Here is a 20244-nt window from a genome sequence, read left to right as displayed (position 1 = left end):
TAAAATCTCACGTTGTTGCAGATCACAGTGTCCCAGTGAAAAATTCGATGTTGGGCAAGAGGCGCGCGAATGTGGTTGTGGGGTGTCCCAATAATGTCACAGACGCGTAGCAATCCATTAATAGCAGCATCTCTCGGAAGCGGATTGATGTCGCCGCTTTCCCATGCATGGACGGAGGCATAGGTTGCGAGTAGATAAGGGAACGCAAATCCTCGTGATCATGGAGGCGTATATAGCGTTCGTATTGTGTGAGCGCACGACGCCAGAGTACCTTCCGGAGCGGAAGAATAATGGCTTCCAAATAGACAGTTGTGTCTTCCGTAGAGGCGCTCAGGCCAAGAATGTTTTGCTACCGTCGCGGTACCGTACTTTCATATTATGGAGGTAAGTGGGGGCGAGTCACGGGACAATTGCCTCGCCACTATGAAATAGCACAACATGAACGTATCCAATCAAAAAGGATCGCATGGTGTGATGGGACGCGCCCGCTTCTGCGACCAGACGCAGCTGATAGCGGCGTGGCATGGTCCTCTTTGCAGCGGTGGAAGCATGCGCAACAAAATTAAGAAGTCAATCGAACGTGTTGCCCAGCAAGCGCACTGGGCGTGGCTGAATACGCAGGTTCCCGCTAACAAGATGGAGATCGACCATGTCATCGTCAGACCGTGTGTGTGTGAAGAGATGTAGAATAGAGCAGCTTCGCTCTTAGCGACGTTGATTTTTAGGCTGTGCTCGGCAGCCCATGTGGCCACAAAAGACAAGAGCGGTCGCATTGCCGCAGCACAGGCATGAATGTCCGCACCTGAGGCAACAAGTGCGTGTTCGTCAGCGTACATGAATGCGGCGGCAGAGTAGATGCTGCCCTGGCGGCGCAGCAGACCATCCACACAGTAGAGGAAGAGTTGGGGTCCCGGGACGCCGCCTTGCAGTACTCCAGCTGAGGCGAGTTGTTTCCGGGAGTGCTGTTCACGAGTGCATACCCCAACATAGCGGCCCCGCAGGTAGTTGTGCAGCCAGCGTTTGGTTCGAGGCCAAGGCGCGGAAGTCTGTCAAGCATGCAGAATAAATTCCCATGGTCAGTGGTGTCGAACGCAGTCGGAAAATCAATCGAGACCACAAGCGATGGCGACGAGGGCGTCGTGTGGGGGCGTCGTCCCCAGGGCGCTCATGCTCCACAGTGCCAAACTCATTCAGTCCACGAGTAATTTATCGATAACAAGTGCCACCACATCCGACGTAGAACGCGGAGGTGCAAATCCAAAATTGACGTGGGTGGTGCGGCAATAACGCCGACAGACGGCGGTGAATCATTCCTTCGGCTAACTTTGGTAAAACAGAGAGCAGCGTGATAGGTCTGTAACTCTCTGGGCGGCATGGATCCTTCCCGGGCTTGGGGATAGGAATAGCATCTCCCATTTTCCAGGAGCCAGGCAGGCTGCCGTTTGCGAAGGAGTTGTGGATCATCGTTCTAAGTGTGCCACGCGCGACGGGCCCGGGACGGTGCAGGAATTCATTCAACATGTCGTCGGGGCCAGGGGCTGAGCCAAGCAAAGAGTCACGGATGGTCACTTCAAGTACATACGGCAGGAAAGGCCGATCCATTTCCCAGCCACCAGGAACCAAAGGAGTGCTGCAGCAGCAGCAGCAGTATAAGGCGGTATGGCACGTGAAACCGCACAAAATGACGGACAAGCAGATTTGCCTGTTGCCGAGGCAGGGCGCATACGCGGCCAAGTTCAGTGCGGAGCACAACCGATTCCAGAGGATGAGGGTGCGGCGCCGCCACGCCGTGAAGATATCGCCACCTCGGGCTGGGTGAGGCTCCAAGTCTTTTCGCGCGGGCCTCCAGAAGCACAGCGGAGCAACGGCGTAAGGCTTGATTTCGTTCCTCCCTTTTCGGGTACATTCGGCTCAAAGTAGGCTGTCTCCGGGTGAGGCAATGTGTGTGCTTCGTGTGCTGCTTCGGCGGCGGACTCGGCCTGTTCCATTTCGTGTGTCCATATCTTTTTGGAGCTGTCACGGCTGCCGCGCGGGATGTGGCGCTCAGCTGCTCGTAAGATGCCTCCGCGAGGATCCAACCATGTGGACGCGGTGGCAAGGAGGGTTTCACACAACGATGCAAAAGCAGGCCAATCCGCTTTACGCAGGGCAAAGGTGGCTTTCTTCCGTCAAGGCAGCGTGTTTGCTAGTCGTGGAGTGCCATCGTCCATCTCTACCAAGTAAGATATTCAGCAGTGGTCCGAGTCCATGTAAGGGGCGAATGTCCAGTGGGAGACGCGTAGGGCGCAATACGCAGTCACGTCAGGGGACAATGCATTACGATGTGTGATCCGTGTTGCCTGCGCCGGGTAATTTGCCAGCCCAAAATCCATATCAATTAGAACAGCGGCGAAATTATCGCCTCCAGTCCTTGATGGTGTATATGACTGTCCCAGAGTTCACGATGTAAATTCGGGTCACCCGCGATAATCTCTTCGGGCACAAGCGACAAACGATATTGATAAATGCGGATTCTTGACCAATTGCTGTGGGAGGGTTGTAGAGATTCGCCACGCAAATGCTGCGACAGCCCGGCGGAAATACACGGACAGCAATGGTCTCCAGGAGGTCAGTGCCAGGGAGCGACAGGCGCTCGCACGGTAGAGAGTGGCGCACCTGAACGGCAACGCCACCACCGCGCCCAGTGCGGTCCGAAGGCAGTCATTATGGCCAGATAATTTCGTCGCCACGCCACCACGGTTACTTATTTCCTGCAGAAGAACGGTGTCAGGTGGACGCTGCTCCAATCGCGCCGCAAATGCAATCTTTTTACGGACGAGAGGCCTGCAATGTTAAGCCGCCAAATATTGATGAAGCCATCCTCCTCGGTGGCGGGGTTGTGAACGTCACCGCCACGGGTGATATCAACGGAGTGACCGCTGCGAAACGGTCGTGCAGTTCTGACCGACAGTCTGCAGGCAGACCGCCTCACCTCCCCACACCGGGCATGGCGTGGAACCTTCTCGGGGGGTGAAGTCGCCTTGGTCTCCGTCGTGCTCGCAGCAACGCCCAGCTGCGGAGTTCCTATACGCAACCAAAGCCCCAACACCGCGACAAGGTGCAACGTCATCGCTGGGGACCGTGGATACTTGCGAAGAATAGCGGTGTCGGCATTCCCACGTCAGCCGGGATTGGCATGCTGCTCTCATCCCCGCATTCCTCGGAAATAATAGAGAAGGTCAGTACCAACGGCGGCACACGCCCATGCAGCCGCGCGACGGAATCCCGTGCACTGCTCCCGGCCATGGAAAGGCTGAGTGTCCATCGTATCCAGCACAGGCAAAAGCCCTGCTTGTGGTGACAGACAGTCAGTCCCTTCTAGTCGCCGTCACCAAGGGCCCGCACAGTCATACCGACTGGACGGAGGATCGGATCTGGCAGCGTCTCTTGTCGCTGACGCGTGCCGGCTGGTCCGTGCAGCTGCAGTTTGCTACGAACATCGCGGAGTACACGTTAACGAGCCTGCAGATCAGCATGCGACGCAGACCACGGCAACCGGGCAATACACGGAGCATGGAATAGCACCCATACGGCACACGGACCTGCTGTCATGCATTAACACCCAGCTCACCAACAAGTGGCGTAGTACCATGCATCAGGACACCAATCACTACCTGCTTGGCGACCCCAGGCCATCAGATCCAGGCGGCAAGCACCTAATCACTCAGGAGGCCCTCGACCAACAGGAACAGATACACACTGCACGGGAAGGGTGCGGGGAATCCGAGCTCTGGGGCCGACTATACTGGGCCGTGAGAGACTGCACGAACCAACGCCGTTTCCGCAACATCTCACCGGAACACTCCGCTTTCATGCGCTCCAACGACGATCCCACCGCACCGGGACGGACGCTGTTCCCCCGACGGCAAGGGAGGCCGACGCACCGCCTGTGGAGAGACGGCCCTCCACACAGCGTCGAAAGAAGAAACGCCCGCACTGTGACGCCACACTGGTGGGACACACGAACCACATCGGTCACTGTCGGTGCTTTCATCCGGAACGCCCTCCACCGCTTCCCGACCTCCACCGCGATTGCTGCGACACGGTCCTCCCCACACAAAAAAAGCACCGCACAGCACAGAAATCGCCGCGCACACAACCCAGACGCTGATCGGCACCGCAGCAGCAGTGCCAGGAGGCAATCACTGCTGCCACAGGATCAGCCAGCCTCCACAAGCGCAACAATTAGCCCGCAGAAAACACTGCACCATCTGCTTCCAGAATGTACAGACGCTCTGGCTGTGCGCCAACGGCTGGGCATTAAGAAGGGCCTTCGCACCGAAAGCTTCTCCCAATGGCAGCTGCCTCATAGCAGGAAACTCATGTCGCTCCTCGACCACCTCCTCGGCACCCTGATGACATCGTGTGGCTAGACATGTCGGTAAGAGCAGGGAAAAATAATAATAATGAGCATTCCCGCCACTATAGAGACGTGGTGCATCTTGCGATCCCGCTGGCGGCTCTCCTCTTCCACCGCTGTTTCTGCGCAAGAGGCCACCACAGTCATTTTTGTGGTTTGGTCGGCCTCGTGTTGCGCTCCGGGTTCTCCTCCTTCATCGCCCTGCGGTGCTTCCTTCGCCGTCCCTGGCACCTGTGACTGTCCCGTGACGGTTTGTTCCGAAGCCGGACTGCCCTGGGAGGTCCTCCCGCCACCAGCATGCACTCCACCCGCTGCCTGCTGAGATGCGTCGGAGCGTGGGGATGTTGTGCCTGCAGCGTGCCCTCCGCCCAAAGACTCCGGTCCACTTGCACGCATCCGAGCAGCAGACGCGCTGCCAGTGCCGGACGGATTGCAAGTGCCACTTCGCAGTGGGTCGCTGCTGGATTGGCCCTGCCTCGTCAGAGCAGTGAGTGGTCCTGCCGAGGTGGGATTGGCGTCCTCACCCGCGGTGCTTCCTCCACCCTCCTCGTCTTCCTGATTGCTATTGTCCTCAGAGTTCACATTCCCCCTTCGTCCAGAGCCACCGGCCAAGGGTCCACCTTCCGCAGCCACCACACCCCGCGCGTGCCCAGCAGTCACCGCGCCATCACCCGCGGCAGCACACGCACACCGTCGCAGCGGCCCTCACTCACACGCACGAGCAGCTGCGCATCACTGCAGGAGCCAACAGGACGCAGAGCACACGGCCAGTCATCATCACAAACAGTGGAGTCGCCTAACGCTGCGGAGCCAACCTGCGATAGCACGAGAAAAACAAAAGGGAGACACAGCCGCTACACCACGCACAGCAACAAATGGCAGCACCCCAGCAGCGGCAGCGCACACACCACGAGACAGATGGAATCAGTACGATTGCAGAGCTCGCGCACCGCACCGCAAACCACAAGTTTAAAAAGCAATTAAAAAACAATAATTAAAAAAAGAAATTAAAAAGAAAAGAAAACAAACCCAGGGCTCCAGTGCGCATGCATATGAGTGTGTCCGCGATGCGTTCAACGTGACGGATGCGGGGCACAACGCGGAGCACACAGCACGGCAGCAGAAGCAAGTGAAGCAAAACAAGATCATTATTTCCTCTTATTTTATACAGTGAACCACAACACACGCGCACAAATCCCCGCGGTTGAGTGCTGGCACGCACAGCCCGCACACGCCTCTTCAGCCCAGAGTGGTGTACGCCAGCGCGGATGCGGCGAGCACCAGCGGGGCACACACCCACGCAGAGCTGCTGAGGCTGCCGTCGATTTCGCGCAGACGTGACGGTGCGCGGGTGGTCGACACAGCTGGCGCCTCAGTAGTCGTAGTACTTGGTGCCTGTGTTGTGGTAGTGGTCGTCGTGGTTGGTGCCTGTGTTGTGGTGGTCGTGGTCGTCTCGGCAGAAGCGTCAGACGGTTTAATCACTGGTGCAGAGGGAATTGGACTGGTGGCATTTGTATTGGTTTCAGGCTTAGACTTCTCGTCACCCTCCGGTAACTTTGTTTTAGTAGCCGTTGTGGTCGCCTTGGCATCTTCCGTGTTCTTATGTGGTTGTTCCTCGGACAAACTCGCTCGGCTTTCGGAAACTGTCCTGCTTTCAGTAACCACTTTCTCTGCCGCACTCGAAACTTCTCTTGATTTCGGATCTGAATTAGTCGAACTTTGTCCCTCTCCGCCACTATTTCCCTGTTGCTCAGCGGACCCCAAACTTGACGACCCTGACTGACCGGCCGTCGTATTTGGGGGCTGTGGTGGAGGAAGCGGTAGACTGGGGGCGGCTTTAGGCGCAGTCTCAGTCGCTGTCGCGCACACGGACGGGCAGCAGCAGCACAGGGCAAGCACCAACAGGGCGCACAGCAGACGGCACGTCATCATCGTGAGTGTGGTCGTTCAGTGGTGTGGAGCTGATCTGCACAGTGAGGGACATGGAGAGCAACAGGGGAGACGAGAGGTGCGGCAGACACACACAGAGGGCACACCACATGAGGAGAGGGCAGCAGCCAGGCATGCACCGTACGCCGCACACCACGCACCACACACACTCCAATCCACGGCAGCAGGCACACACACACACAGCCCTGCCGCAACACCAACACACAGATGGAAGAGGGACAAGCAAACAGGAGCGGCACACAAGGCTCCACCGCATGCACACACGGCGAGAGCGGTCCGTCGCGCCTGCACCCCTCACGGAGGGTGCGCACACACAAGAAGGTGCAGCGCACACAGCAACACAAAAGCAAAGTAACAATTAAAAAGGAGATCCACGCACACCACGCGGATTGTTGGTGCTGCTGTCACTGCCTCCAGTTGTTTTTTTTTTTTTCTACTCTTACCAGAGCGTCTAGCTATAGAGTGCCATCTCAGTGCCGAAGAGGTGGTCGAGCAACGACAAAAGTTTCCTGCTATGAAGCAACTGCCATTGAGAGAACTTTCCGAGGCGAAGGTCCTGTTCAATGCCCAGCCGTTGGCGCACAGCCAAGGTGCCTGGACATTCCGGAAGCAGATGGTGCAAGGTTTCCTGCGGGCCGATTGGCGTGCTTGTGGCAGCTGGCTGATCCTGCGGCAGCAGAGATCGCCTCCTGGCACTGCTGTTTCGATGCCGTGTGACGTCTGGGTTGTGTGCGCAGCGACTTCTGTGCTGTGCGGTGCTTCTCCGTGTGGGGAAAACCATGTCACAGAAATCACATTTGAGCTCGGGAAGCGGTGGAGGATGTTCCGGATGAAATGACCGACAGTGACTGAAGAGACCCGAGAATCCCGTCAATGTGGAATCACAGTGCGGACATTTCTCCTTCCGACGGCGTGTGAGGGTCCGTCTCCTTACTGGAGAGACGTCTTCCTCCCTCGCCGTCGGGGGAACAGTGTCCGTCCCCGGTGCAGTGGGATCGGCGTTAGAGCGCATGAAAGCGGACTGTTCCGGTGAGATGTTGCGGAAACGGCATTGGTTTCTGCAATCTCTCACGGCCCAGTACAGGCGACCCCAGAGCTCGGATTCCCCGCACCTTGCCCTTGCGAGGTGAACCAGTTCCTGACGGTGTAGAACTTCCTGAGTGATCAGGTCCTTGCCGCTGAGATCTGATGGCCTTGTGCCGCAAAGCAAGTAGCGAAGAGTGTCTTGACGAATGGTACTACGCCACTTGTTGGTGAGCTGGGTAGTAAAACATGTCAGAAGATCCGTATGCCATAAAGGTGCGATTCCTTGCTCCGTGTATTGTCCACTTTCCATAGTCTGCGTCGCATACTGATCTGCAGGCTCGTTAGCATGTACTCCGCAATGTCCGTAACAAAACTGCAGGTGCACGGACCAGCCAGCACGCATCAGTGTCAAGAGACGCTGCCAGATCTGATCCTCCGTCCAGTCGGTATGACTGAGCGGGCCCTTGTTTAGAGCCGCTAAAAGAGACCGACTGTCCGTAACCACAAGCAGGGTTTTACGCCTGTGGCGGATACGAGGGATCATCAGCTTCTCTAGGGCTAGAAGCAGCGCACGGGATTCCGTCCTGTAGCTGCATGGGCGTGCACCGCAGTTTATGCTGGCCTTTTCTATTATCTCCGATGAGTTGAGGGATGAAAGCAGTATTCCAACCCCTGCTGACTTAGGAACGTCTACACCGCCATCGGTCGCAAGTATCCACGAACGACGGCTGTGCAGCGCTAGAGCCTCTTCGCTGACTCTGCGCTTTTCCCGTATCAGCTCTTCTTCGTCAGTTATTGAGTGGTCTATCGGAAGTTCCACACCGATGGTGACCCGGTGAGCGGAGGCCGAAAACCAGGGAGGAATGGAGCTGCGAAAGAACCGCTCTTCGCGTGGTGAGCTCTCGGTGATGCCATAGTCCTTTGTGTATGCGTCTACGAAGGCATATAGCTCGTCCCGAGATAATGGCGAGATGCGGAAACCGGCGCGAGGCGGTGGCTCAGGCGGGGGTCTCCGCATCCAGTCCATCTGGCATGCGCGTGTGTTCTCAAATATTGAGAGCCGTGCGCGCAGGCAAAGGACGTGGAGCGGCGGCATATTAGCCTCCAGTAGCGCGGATTCCGGGTCGACAGTGCTCGGAACTCCGCTGACAATGCGTGCCAGTGTTGCGTGCATCTTCTGCATCTCATTCTTCGCTGAATCCGTCGCTACTGCCCATATGAGCTCGCTGCCATAGCGTATTTTGGAAGCACCGTATCCAATGACGAACGTGCGTAGGTCATGTGGAGATGGTCCCGCCTCTTTGTGCGCTATGCAGCGTGGCTGCGATATCCGTTGCGAAGTGGCAGCGCATTGCTTGGTGGCCGCCACATTTAGCGTCAGTCGTGGATCGAGATCCATGCCGAGAAGCTTCGTAGTTCGCGATGCCCCCATGGTCATGACTGGGATTTGACATCCAGCCACTACCAGGGGCCACCTTCCTTCACGATCATAATCTGACTCCGTGTGCGTGGAGAGTGTGAACCAAGCAGCTTCACACTTTGACGGGTTGATGGCCAGGCCATTTTCCTGACTCCACGCATGCAGCTTTCCAAGAACCATGTTGGCAGTGGGAATGGCGTCTTCCCGGGACTGCCCCTTAACGATAATAGAGAGGTCGTCCGCATACATGTCCGCTGTGACACCCGCAAAGCTGTTCAGCAGATTGAGAAGTGGGTGTGCGTAAAGGGAGAACAAATACGGTCCCAGTACGGACCCCTGAGGAACTCCTCGCAGCATGGGACGCCGATCGCTGTGTCTGTGGCCAACTCGTGTCTTCGCGTAGCGACCACATAGAAAGTTTCTAAGCCACCTTCGACAATTCACCCCCGGAATATTAGCCAGCAAGCGACTGAAGACTCGATGATCTATGGAGTCAAAAGCCTTGCTGAAATCAACCAACACCAGCAGGGTCCGATGGGGTCTGTAGTGGAGTTGATTGCCAATACCGCTCTTCTTGAGAAGGTTCACTTGGAAATAATGATTTCTATTATGCACCACTTCGTGTATCAGGTGTGCCAGCTGCATCGTCGTGGTACGCATACTACGATATGCATACTGGTGGGGGTGCGGCGTCCACACCCAAAGCAATCTCTTCAGTACCATTTTCTCAGCAACCTTACTCACAATGGAGGTAAGGCTGATGGGTCGATATGACTCAAGCAGTTCCGGCGACTTGCCGGGTTTTAAGAGTGGAACGATGGTAGCGCGTCTCCACTCAACCGGAATCGTACCGGTCGTCCAGCTGTGGTTAATGCAACGAAGAAGGAATCGGAGGCCCTTTGACGAAATATGTCGCAGTGCCTCACTGTAGACTTCATCCGGTCCGGGGGCCTTGCCATACGGCGTATTACGTAGCGCAGCAAGCAGTTCCGTACGATTAAAAGGTGCATCAAGAGGGGAGTGAAGATGAGCAACTAAACCAGATGTGGTGGCAGCTTCGTTTCTATCCTGTGGCTCAGAACTAGATGAGAGTGAAGAACCTGAAGTAGATGTAGCGGCAGACTCGCTGTTGTTCTGCTGCCCAAAAAGAAAGGAAGCGTTAATGTTCAAAGATGCACTCTGTCTGTTGATGCCTTTGGAAAACCTAACTGCCTTGTGAGAGGGGTGAAATGGAAAAAAGATGCGATTGAGAGCATTCGCTGCTCTCCTTGCTGTTTTATAAGTGTGTTGACCATCTCCTAATAACATTGATGTGGGAGATGGAAGTGATGCCTTTTTTTGTCCGGAAATGTATTTCCATGCGAGTGGCTCGCCTGGATTTAACTTGCTGATGCGACGTAGGTACGTGTTGCGCAAGCGCTCTCGGAGCAGGAGGAAGAATTGACTCCTTGTCCGTTGCATTTCTGCCTCACGGTCGGGCGTCGGTAACTGTAGATAGCGGGCCTTGCTGTCGGTAGCCATCCGCTCTGCCTCCATGAGAGTGTCGTCCCAAAGCCTGGGACCGTCCTTGTGCATGCCGCGGGGGCAGTGTCGTCGATACGAAGTTATAAGCGCTCTCTTGAAAGCCTTAATGCCGGTGGACTGCTTTTTATAGTCGTATGCCGGAAGTTGTGCGTCGAAGTCCTTGATGAATAAATCCCACTTGCACTTCCCCCAACTGTAGAAAAACTTAGGTGCCGAAGGGGGTGCCGAAGGTATGGTATCCTTAAATGCCTGATGCAGCGTAAATGTCAGCATATAATGATCACTAAGCGGCGACACGGAAGCTGACCAATCCGACACAGTCAAATGCTTTGACCATGTCAGATCGATACAGGATCGTTCTCTTGTGCCACGGGCATACGTGATCTCACCAGGGGTGTTAACCAAGGTGAGTCCCGCATCCGTGCACAGTTCTAAAAATTCTGCAGCAACCTCGCTTGGAAAAGTCTCCAAGAATGGCTCCCACTGTGGGTGATGCATGTTGAAATCCCCGCACAGCAGGAGCGGCGACGAGGCTGGAAGGCAGTTTACTAACCGCCTGAAGGATTGCGTTACTTGCGGTGGTGGTCTCATATAGGCACTCGCCACAATGAGATCACGGTTCTGGTCCAGAGCAACCTGGACCACCACCACTTCAAGGCTGGTGTCATGCTGGGGGGTGGTGAGAGGTATACGCTTGGAGCGGAGAGTTTTCCGCACCAGCACCGCCACACCGCCTCCCTTGCCGATGCGCGACTGTGCATAGAGCACATAATCTCCAGTGTGCATGCTGGCGATCTGCTCTGACGAATTCCATGTCTCCTGAATGGCTATTATGTCTGCTCCTTGCGCCATTAATGTTGCGAGTTTTGACGGCGTGAGGCAAGAAACGTTCATCTGGAGTACTGCTATGGGGCCTGGGTGCTGCTCAATGTCTCCGCTTAGCAGTAGCTTTTGTCGTTGCGCGTCACATATGGCACGCAAACGGTATGTATAGCGCTGATAAGCGCCGATGGAATTCAGTAGCGGAGAGAAATACCGCTCCGCGGGCAGCCATGTAAATGGCTCCATCTGGTGCCCTTCCGACCCGTTTGTGCGGCGCCTCCTGCCTCTCCGCGCGCAGCGGATGGGCAGCAGGCGCTTAGCTTCCTCTCTAGCAAAGAGTACTAGACCCTGGCACCACGTTGAGGTGGCCGGCTGAGCCAGGGCTGAGGATGTGTCATTCATCGCATCATCGCCGTCCGCAGCTTCGACAGCTCTCATTAGTCCAATTCAGGTGGATAATAACCCGCATTCCGCATTTAGAGACACTCCGTCGCCTCCACCATTATTCGTCCGCGTCAACACATCTCCTCCACCCTCACTTCCGTACTCGTCCCTTGCGTGCCCAAAACCGGCACCGCACCACAGCACGCAGAGGGCACACACCAGCAGCACACGGCCAGTCATCATCGCCATCACTCCTGTCAATTGCGTGTAGCCTTCAGCAAAACCTAACACCCCGTCAACAGAGAGGGGAGAAAAAAGATAGACACAGCCGGTACACCACGCACAGCAACAAATGGCAGCACCCCAGCAGCATCAGCGCACACACCACGAGACAGATGGAATCAGTACGATTGCAGAGCTCGCACACCGCACCGCAAACCACAAGTTTAAAAAGCAATAAAAAAACAATAATTAAAAAAAGAACTTAAAGAGAAAAGAAAAACAAACACAGGGCTCCAGTGCGCATGCTTATGAGTGTGTCCGCGATGCGTTCAACGTGGCGGATGCGGGGCACAACGCGGAGCACACAACACGGCAGCGGAAGCAAGTGAAGCAAAACAAGATCATTATTTCCTCTTATTTTATACAGTGAACCACAACACACACGAACGAATCCCCGCGGTTGAGTGCTGGCACGCACAGCCCGCACACACCTCTTCAGCTCACAGTGGTGTACGCCAGCGCGGATGCGGCGAGCACCAGCGGGGCACACACCCACGCAGAGCTGCTGAGGCTGCCGTCGATTTCGCGAAGACGTGACGGTGCGCGGGTGGTCGACACAGCTGGCGCCTCTGTAGTCGTAGTACTTGGTGCCTGTGTCGTAGTGGTGGTCGAGGTCGGTGCCTGTGTTGTGGTAGTCGTCGTCGTCGTCGTCGTGGTAGTCGTCGTGGTATTTGGTGCCTGTACCTTAATCTCCTCATCATTTTTTGACACTTCCGTATCATCATATTCTTTTTTTACGTCCGGATATTTGGAATTACCCGTTGAACCTGGCGAATTATTGTCCCCATCGCCTGACACTGAATGACCGGGCGTACCTGCTTCCCCTTCCGCCCTGGCCACACCTTTTACCTCCGGAGAAGGTGACGATGAATCGGGGTCTTGAGCTGTCACGCACGCGGACGGGCAGCAGCACAGGGCGAGCACCAGCAGGCCGCACAGCAGACGGCACGTCATCATCATCGTGAGTGTGGTCGTTCAGTGGTGTGGAGCTGATCTGCACAGTGAGGGGCATGGAGAGCAACAGGGGAGACGAGAGGTGCGGCAGACACACACAGAGGGCACACCACATGAGGAGAGGGCAGCAGCCAGGCATGCACCGTACGCCGCACACCACGCACGACTCCCTGGAAGCAAAACAAAACAAAGAAAAGATCTCTCAGCAGAATGTTTCGTTTCATGTGCCCCAAAGCATACAGGAAATGGGTGCGTGCATACATATTGCCCGCACAAACAGAAAATATCACTGTTCCACAAGCCCACACAACATCCCTCACAGTCCATGCGGCATCCGGCCTGCCCCTCCAATCCCCGTTTTGTGCGGTTCGTGGGACGCACAGCAGTGAGGCCGGCACCGCGTGTGAGTGGCAGAAGCAAACAAAAGGAGGAAACACGTCACTCATGACGGTGTGTCTGTTAGGCGGACATTGAGGGAAAAAGGATTTTGGAAAAAGGTCAGAAAAGCAAACAAAAAACACGAAGGCGCTTATTAACCCAACAAAGCACCTGCGCCAAAAAAATAAAAAGAAAAAAACAGAAAAATAAAATCCCCGGCAAAATGAATTAAGTGCTGCTGGAAAGCTGAGCAGTTTTTTCCTCACGGGGAGTCGCAATTCCACTCCCCATGCCTTTTTCAGCACAGAGCCGTCATGCCCCACAGTTGCAGCACCAAAGCAGGCAGTAGTAGCACCGGGGACACGGACAAATGGACGGTGCTGTTGCCAGAGCTCGGGTCACCCTCGTGCTTCCTCTGCTGTTTGGCAACACCCGATTGTGGAATAGGAACTGTGCTTGCATTGAGTTGCTCCAACCCTTCACAATACACTGTGTGGTTGTACAGAATAACGTTGGTCACCGTCATACGGCTGCTCTCCGTGCCTCTCGCACTGCCCCAGCCAATAAAGAGGTATGAGATCCTGTGTTTCTCCAGCAGGGTTTCAAAGCTTTCCTCGTCCGCCTTCTTCATGTACAATACCCTCCCATCCACAAACACGTAGCAGCCATCCGTATTCATTTCAAGCGTCACTTGATACGTCGTGTTTGGTTTCCAGTCAAAAAGAGCAGGCTCGTCAGGATTAGCGTCACTAGGAGTCATAAAGCTCCAATTCCTTTCGTGGGTGTACGACAGGCCAATGAGCACCGTGCTGTTGGGGTCGCTCATCCCCACACCCACCAAAGGGACGTTGCCACTCTCCGGCACCTCGTGAATCGACACCGCCGCCGCAAGAATGAACTCCCTGTTTGCAAAGTGGTGCGGCACAGTCGGCCCATTCATGTCGACCGGCCACTGCGCTCCCGCTCCGGCGCCTTTGAGCATCACTCCATTAACAGCCGCTGCCGTATTCTTTATTATTGCGCCCACGCCGAGTTACTCGTCCTGCCACTCGGTTTCAGTTGAGCTGCCGGACAAAAAGGCAACCAGCCCTTTGGTGGGAACAGGACCAGTGCACATGCCATTTGCTGCCGCCCAGCCAACCTTGGCAGTACGACTGCATCATTGAGGGGCGCTCTCCAAATCTGTCCATTTCTTCGCCACATCCTTTACACGCTGCAGCCCCGCCGCCACGCGCACTGCAAAATGACCGTCTGATCCGTCCTCGCTCTTCTCTTTGTTCTCGTACAGTGAAAGCAACTCGTCATTATTCCCTTTCACCAACAGGGAGCTGCCGGCAGCGTCATCACCCTCACGGGATATCGGACCAACATCGTGCACACGCACAATGCCCGTCACCCAAAGACGAAGCCGACCCTTTTCATTGTCCTTAGAATACGCGGGCAGGGCGGCGAGCATCACCTTCTCGCCCGCAATGACTGCGGTGGTGGATCCACTCTGCACTCCGTACCCTTTTCTATCATGTGAGTTGCCCCACACGCGATTAATCGACACACGATTTGGATACCAACTCGTCCCATGCCCATCGGACATGCACAGTTGGTGCTGGCCATCCCCACAAGAAGACATCAGAATAAGTTTTTTGCCAGCTACCCACTCCACAACGGATAGATCCCCGCAGCCCCTGCCAGTCGTGCCATACGAAAGCCTCCATTTATTATCCGACGAAGTGAGCCGCACGGCGAGTAAACCACTCTTTCCATCCCCGCCTGTGGCCTGCAGGGAAACACAATCGTGCCGCCATGAAACGCAACACCCAAACCTCCTCCACCATTCAAATTCTTCAGAGAGTTATTGCGACCTCCGGCATCGGGTTTAACCGCATGGGCCCCACTGCATCGGAACTTCTTGCTCTCACCCTCTCCAGTGACGGTCCCCCTCACAAGCAAAAGGCTCCAGTTGCTTGCGTCAGCCGGTTGTGTGTCCGAACTTGTTTTGCCGTAGCCCCCAAGAGGCATGTAGATGTTGCCACCACTCACAACTGTTGTGGGCCGCGTTATCTCTGCTGCCTCCTTATCATCCGTAGCAGCAGCACCCCCCAGAAATCGCACAAAAGGGACACTGTTGTCCGCCATCGAGATCTCCATTGGACCACCACTTAAATTCAGCCGCCTCGCCATAATCCCATCACAGCCGCTGACTCCGCCTTCTGCCCTGCACTGAACCCCAGCGGTGGCAAACACACCGCCCTTCACACCCACAAAGCTGGGAGCACGAAGCAAGGTAAGTTCCACGTCATTTTTACCTTCGCCCTATTTAGCAGAAGAAATAATTATCATCCCTTCAAATTAATCAATGAGCTGCACCGAATTACTTTCCTCAGCTTCCCAGCTCCACCGGTGCCGCAGCACATCATCACGACGAGGAGGAGCAGCACCGCGGAAGCAAACACACGCCGGGACATGTTGGGCCTCTGCCGCTCACTCTCTCTTCCTTCCCTCCTCCTTCCGCAGGATCCGGTCACGCGGCGACGGTTGTGTGTGCGGAGTGCCTGCACTGCAGCAACACGTGAGTGCACATAAATATGTGTGTGTGGGCGGTGTGTGTGCTGTTGGTCCTTTCAGTGCCTTACAATTTCACAGCGGCGATTCGCGCTTGTTTTCCCTCTATGTGTGTGTTCAACAGGTGGAGGAGACAGCGACAGCGGCAATACATCAGACACGTCAGCGGGGTTAGAGCAGAGCACCCACGCAGAGAGCGGGGCACAAGACAATCCGGAAGGGACGGCACGGAGAGCCATCGCCCACAGAATAGAGCAGCAACACGGCAAGTCACGGCGGGCCGTCGGTGTGTGCGGGCCAGCCCTCACGCGGTGCAGCACGCCTCACACCCAACAGGAAAGGACAGACAGTGAGAGAGGGAGACGGATGGATGCCGTCAGGAGGCACTCACTATCAAAATGGCCCGTGAGCATGCGGCCACTCCACGCAGGAACACAGGAGGAGAGGGTGACGAGGGAAAGGCAAGAAGCAGCACAAACACATGGAAGAAACACCAGTCTCGGGAAAAGCACCGCCACGGCCCTCACACTGGCCGGCGACTCCACACCAGCCCTCACACACAAACACCATCGCAGTGCCGTCAGTCCGCGGGTGAGAGGATTCGGCCCTCCACACAACAAGCGCACACACCGCCAGCAGCTACCCGCCATGGAAGAGGAGAAGAGACCCAACGCCACCATCGCCTCCAGTTCAATCCCACGGCCAACGGGATACGGCCGCAGCCCCGCAGCCAACACACAGCACAAAAGGAGCAAGCAATCACCCACAGAGCCACACGCAGAAGCGATTCCTCATCCATCTACGACGCGGCGCCTCACTCCATGCGGTCACACAGAGTGCACCACTTCCTCAATACAAATTATTCGGCAATCCCTTTAAGATGCTTCTGTTAGTGATGAACCTTCGAACACAATAGAAGAAAATGGACAATGCAGTAACACCGTGACACCGCCAGCCACAATGATTCTCTCATGCCGGGGCAATTCTCCAATTATGCCTTGTGTGCGCACACACAATTAACATACTATATGAAAATCACCCAACGTTTTTACCAGAAAACAAACAACCCCACTCCACCCCTAATTTCTTTTGTCATTGTTATGTTCGATAGCGTTGGACGTTCCTGGCCTTCGTGTGCGGTGCTGCCGCATGGTTCTGGTGCACCCGCACCGTATGCATGCACACACAAGTATCCAAAAATATATATATCCCACACTATTTTTTACCAGAAATCAGAACTTCCCCCTTCCCTCCCCAATTCCTTTTCCCATTTCCGTGGCTATTCCTCACTTCGGAGAGCTGCGTCTCTTCCAAAGCCCCAGATGATATTGACACTTGGTACTGGTGCATCTCTTCCCTCCAGAACCCCGCTATTTCACGGCTTTCATCGTCGCTCACACTATCTAAATTGACGACACCACGTCGCTGCCAGCCATTCATCGGCGTTCTGTCTGCGCGCTGCACATAAATAATCTCCCACGACATGTCTCGGGATAATTCCTCCCAACCATTAAAATATGCCGCCAGACACTCAGTGAACTGCCTCACAGTGCTGGCGATGATGTGGTGCCCACCCGCCGTAGTTACCCGCAGCCCAACCAGCGTCACTGGATTTGAGTCCACAAAGAAAAAGGCGTCCACCAGCAAAAACTTTCCAACCGCCGGTATGCACAGCAGCCGATGCTTTATAGTACTATTTGTGTGGTATTCCATTGCAGCCGATCCACATACAACTCGGTGGGGTGCCCTCCAGGGATCGACTTCAGCATTGCGTGCTGTCCTCCACGACGTGCTGGTGCACCCAGGCCCTTGAGGTCCTCTACTAATGCACCGAAGAACTCACTCCAAATATGAATGCGCGCAAGCCAAACCTTCCATACGTTCAGAAAAAAGAGTATTACTCTTCCCCAATACTAGCAACAGAACTAAATCCCCATCACTCATCGCGTCTCCCAAAATAGTGCGGTATTCGACGCCCGAGGCAAACGGATATCGGTGCGTTGAGAAATCCCTCAGCACCGACTTCTCCTCTTGCTCGGACAACCCTCACGAGCTTTTGAGACGCATTCTCAGAATACCACAGCCTCACTCCCCCATGCGAAAAGTGCCTTTCACCATCCCTGGACTTGATCCCATCCAAGGCATCCTCAATGGCAGCAGAGCATGGAATAAACTTATTCGCATCAAAGATGTGACGTGGAATCGGCCCCACATTCTCCATGCGTTCTTTGACCTTCTTCCAGTATCCCGCCTGTTTCTCTGGAGTCTCGTCACGCTTCATCCATGCACACATCGCCTTCACATCCATCTCGCCGGAGCTATTCACGATGATCCGTTCGGCTTTTACTTGCTTCTCCCATTCACCATAGTTGCCCACGTTTGGGGGTGACACCACAATCATGCCCCATCCGGTGCTAGACACAAAATATTCCGCTGGCGGTGTCCCTTTCTCTGTCACATCGTATATAATATGCCCTTTCATCACACAATCCCACAATCCCACAAAACGTCCGTGGATGCTCCTCTACCCACGTGTCTTGTCACCGTCTTGATGGCCTTGTCACACACGTACGTCGTGCTTCCACCAAAACTGTAGACAACCACTTGGAGTTTCTCAACATCGCAGTGCAGCAGCTGGTAGAGGAGGTACGAGCCGGCACCCATCGATTTCCCGATCCCGGGCGTCCCAATCAACACACGCCGCCCAGGCGTAAAGTCGGTCCCACCGTCAGTGCTGAACCACTCGGTGAGATCGCCCTTGACAATCTGCCACACTCGCTCCACCTCACAGTTCACGTAGCAGTCACGAGTGGATTTGTTCTCCTTCCATTTCTACGAGTACGGCCATCCCATGTCCGAGGTGAGCACCATCAGTCTGGGACGCGGCCATGCACCGCCCCGCTCCATCTTCTCACTTCTCAAGTCTTGCGTGCCCGCACAAAGTGGCAAACACAATCAGAGTGCACACAAACCCAATCAACACCCTCACTCGCTAAACCAAATCATTCGCATGGAGTGGCATTTAAGCACACAGCACCAGTAGCAGGCTGCATGGAATTCCCCTGCCAACCCTGCAAAGAGACACAACAACTCTACCGAATCAAAGTGACAGCCCCTCGGTGTTGCCCGCAATTCACATGGCAGAACAAACTCCACGCACGCATAGTTCCGGACTCCTCGCTGTTTGAGTGCACACCAACAGAAAGTAAGAAAATACCTGCGCGCAAGACGACGTTTAAATAAGTCAATTCTTCAGCCCGTTTTGTTTGATGGCGTCGGCGAGCAATCCCACACAATCCAATCAAATTGACACGCCGGACAGAATGGCGTCAGTTGATAAACAAATAATTGCGACAATGCAAAAAGCAGCAGGAATTTGGGTTTTACTCCCGAATTCGGGGGCGACGGTGGCATAAGAGTGTGTATGTGCGCAAAGACTTTCGCGGGACGGTGCTGTCCAATCCCGCCGTGCCCTGAGGCAAAAGGGCAACAGAAAAAAAAAATAGGAGCACACTCTCCAGAAAAGGAGTGACGGTTGGGCAGTCAACCCCCGTTCCTTCTCACGTGACATCCACATACGTGCACTCCACCTCAAATACGTACGTCCCTGGACGCCGCATGCATGAAGTGTGGTTTCTTCACCCGCAATGTGTTTTTCCTCCCGCAAACAACCAAAAAAATAATAATAATAATGGCCATGGCGCAGCTTCACTCAGGGGAAGCAATCGGAACAGACACGAGTGGGGCCAGGGATCATACCAAAAATATGTTTTAAAAAGGGGGTAATAACTCCTCCAAGCCACAGAATCGTGCAGTGTCCATCCCTCCTCCTCTAAATTGAAGACCTCCTCAACAGAACAAATGCAACAGGCACATTTGCAGCACAATATCTTTCGCTGTCCCGCGTTCCATCTTAATTCCCATGACTGCCACGGCGGTGGTTGCGGCGTTACATCCGGGATGACTCCAAAATATCAAACGCCATGCTGTGGAGAGTGGATGCTTGCCGAACGTGCCCGCGTCAGCGTATAACACAAAATGACATTAAAATAAAAAAACTATCCACGACTCAAGCTACCCGTGTGTGGCCGTCCTAAAGCAAACACTGAGACACGTGTGGAGCGACGTAAAAAGAAAAAAAGAGAAGGAAGAAATAGTGAAATAATCCACAGAAGTACATCGATACATACATACCTACATACAAAGAAATACATCATTCCGCATAATTCTTCTTTTGTTGCTCTTTCTACACAACATCAGAAGTGTAAAAAGTGACAGGCATTCCCTCCCACACAGTCATCGTGGAACAGGAGAGAGAGTCACTGCAGGCACCCGCACAAAAATAAAAACAAACCAACAATCAATGACGCTGTCGAGCAGAGTACGATGGGTGGCTGCGCAGCCGCACAGCCGTGGCACCCACGCCCTCCCTCATATCAGCCAGCAACGCACACTCACAACCTCCAGGAGGTGGCACGTCACAGAAGGGCCTCATCGATTGTTTTCCCTAACGCTTTTCTGAATGCATCCTATGGCCCGCACACCA

The 20244-nt window shown here is 54.8% G+C and overlaps 2 protein-coding genes and 2 pseudogenes across 2 annotated transcripts, besides 6 other annotated features; all 4 read right to left on the bottom strand.

The window, feature by feature from the left end:
- Positions 1–3108: part of a mobile genetic element that runs on past the window's edge.
- Positions 1–20244: part of a sequence feature (areas not merged during assembly with more than two copies in the genome that could not be assigned to a particular haplotype) that runs on past both edges of the window.
- Positions 3109–4437: a mobile genetic element.
- Positions 5378–5413: a sequence feature (AT_rich).
- Tc00.1047053506173.270 (mucin TcMUCII, putative) lies at positions 5639–6331 on the bottom strand (the record flags this gene model as incomplete). The annotated part of the gene is made up of 1 exon (XM_815584.1): positions 5639–6331. The coding sequence occupies one exon, from the start codon at positions 6329–6331 to the stop codon at positions 5639–5641; it is 693 nt and encodes a 230-aa protein (XP_820677.1).
- Positions 6771–11524: a mobile genetic element.
- On the bottom strand, positions 12243–12767 carry Tc00.1047053506173.240 (mucin TcMUCII, putative; the record flags this gene model as incomplete). Its single annotated transcript, XM_815583.1, has 1 exon — positions 12243–12767. One exon carries the CDS (start codon positions 12765–12767, stop codon positions 12243–12245), a length of 525 nt encoding a protein of 174 aa, XP_820676.1.
- Positions 12442–12473: a microsatellite.
- Positions 13438–15603, bottom strand: Tc00.1047053506173.219 (annotated as a pseudogene).
- Tc00.1047053506173.200 lies at positions 16914–18569 on the bottom strand (annotated as a pseudogene).

Source organism: Trypanosoma cruzi (assembly GCF_000209065.1).
Source record: "Trypanosoma cruzi strain CL Brener chromosome Unknown tcruzi_1047053506173, whole genome shotgun sequence".
In the NCBI taxonomy this organism is placed as follows: Eukaryota; Euglenozoa; class Kinetoplastea; order Trypanosomatida; family Trypanosomatidae; genus Trypanosoma; species Trypanosoma cruzi.
Note: the sequence above shows the minus strand (reverse complement) of the source record. Positions and strands in the feature narration are given on the sequence as shown.